General features: G+C 37.2%; 1 protein-coding gene across 1 annotated transcript in view; it reads left to right on the top strand.

Annotated features, from left to right (window-relative positions):
- The window catches only part of LOC101862524, a gene marked incomplete at its 5' end in the record, with an annotated part of 86,372 nt that overhangs the window by 3,719 nt on the left and 80,563 nt on the right, over positions 1 to 2,090 (top strand). The window contains 1 exon segment of the mRNA XM_005105559.2: positions 324 to 498. Within this exon segment, the coding sequence (XP_005105616.2) occupies positions 324 to 498 (175 nt within the window).

The raw sequence follows: 2,090 nt of genomic DNA, 5'->3' as shown, positions 1-2,090 counted from the left end.
CCCCTTAATTTAAATAGTCGAATGCATCTTTTTTTGAAAAACTGAATAATGTCGGTTAAACTGTTTTTCTGTTATCTTTCTTTGAATGTTTGTTCCTTGACTTTTTTGTTCGAGTATATTACAGAATTTTTATAACAATTGGTTAACTTCAAACATAAAGTAAGACAGAGCCAAGCCTTGGACAAACATGGAGCAGCCAACTTGAGGTTCGTGCGCTCTCTTGATCTTATGTTGCTGCGAGCGTTGTAAAACTTTTCACGAACTGAAACCTTTTGTAAGTACGATACATTCACGTAGTTTTTGTTGTTGTTTACTTTCCTCAGGTGTATAGCTCTAAAACTAACGTGTTTGACGCATTTCCTGGGGCAGAAGGCTTAGACCTCGGCCTGGGAGTCTGGAACGTTCGCAATAAACACTCCGAGCTGGAACTGACGATGGACAAAGGCAACGACGTCCTATTCGAAGCCGTTTACAAGGATGCAAACAATGCCAAAAAGGGTAAGCTACACGAGAGAAGGTTCAACTGAACCGACAAACAATCATTGGCATGCTTCAACAGGAAATTGTTGCTGTTCTCGATGCCTCTTATAGTTTTTGTACTTCTGCTGCTGGTTTTGATAAGGTACGATGTCCGTTATTTCACATCTTCCTTCTGTTTCCTTTAATATACATGTAGCATTCAATGATTATTGGAAGCTTCTTTCAACTCCCCCGCCCCAACCTCTGCCTCAAACAATATAATAATATAATATATACATATACATTTGTGACAGTCCGTCACTTTGGCCGCCTAAAGCTTCGGAACTACTTTACTTTCGAATTTGACAAAAATGAATAGTCATTCAGAATCATTTAAAGGGTGCACAGTTCTATTGAGGAGCCTGAAGTCACTGTAGTTTAATTTTGAGTTTTCATTAGTTTCGTTTAGATCTAATCTTGGGAAAGTCCGTCTTCTAAGACGCCATTGTAAACAAGTGAGGTTTCCGTTAAATAGCCGTGTGCACTGTTTCCACACCTTTGAAATATATATATATATATGTAGATACAGATGCCAACTCAGGTGTCACTGAGTGTGATATGCATAGAACAGTTTGCCGCAAGAGTCATTTTACAAAAATATTGCTGCGAGTAATAATGGGAAGATTGAGAAAAAGTGTAAGACCAGAGATATCTAAAACACAGTTCGGCTTTGTTCCTGACTAAGGCACCAGAAATGCTACATTCACCTTAACAATGTTAATGGAAAGATGTAATGAAGCACAGAAAGATCTTCATTTATGCTTCATAGATTATTCAAAGGCGTTTGATAAAGTTTGACATGATGAGCTATTTAAAGTACTGGAAAAGCTGGACATAGATGGAAAAGATCTAAGAATTATCAGAAATTTGTACTGGGACCAAAACGCTGCTGTACGAATCAATGGAAAATACAGTGAATATAAGCAGATCAGGCGAGGAGTGAGGCAAGGATGTGTATTGTCACCAGACCTCTTTAACATGTACAGTGAAGCAATCCTTAGAAACATAGAAGAATGTCCAGGCCTCAAAGTAAATAGAAAAAAATATTAATACCATCAGGTATGCAGATGACACAGTTTTAATAGCAGGCTCCAAAAAGGACCTTCAACTGATTCTAGATACTGTTGTAACAGAAAGTGAACGTAAAGGATTATTGTTGAATGTAAAGAAAACAGAATGCATGGTAATAAGCAAAAAAAAGCAGCAAACCCTATTTGTAATCTCATTAGCAAAGGTGAAAAGATCAAACAAGTCTAACAGTTTAAATATCTAGGATATATGATAACATCTGACGCCAAATGTTCCACAGAAATAAAAAAGAGAACTACATAGGCTAAGGCTAGTCTCAATAAAATGAGCCCAATCCTGAAAAATAGAAACATGTCAATGTACACCAAAATGAAAGTCCTGAAGTGCTATGTTTGGTCAACCATTCTATATGGCTGTGAAAGTTGGACAATCACTAAAGGCAGTGAAAATAAAATTGAAGCAACAGAAATGTGGTTTCTTAGGCCGAGACTGTTAAGAGTATCGTGGAAGGAAAAGAAATCAAATGAGGTAGTGCTTGATGA

Source organism: Aplysia californica, unplaced genomic scaffold, assembly GCF_000002075.1.
Source record: "Aplysia californica isolate F4 #8 unplaced genomic scaffold, AplCal3.0 scaffold00477, whole genome shotgun sequence".
Lineage (NCBI taxonomy): Eukaryota > Metazoa > Mollusca > Gastropoda > Aplysiida > Aplysiidae > Aplysia > Aplysia californica.
This window is presented reverse-complemented; position numbering and strand designations above follow the sequence as displayed.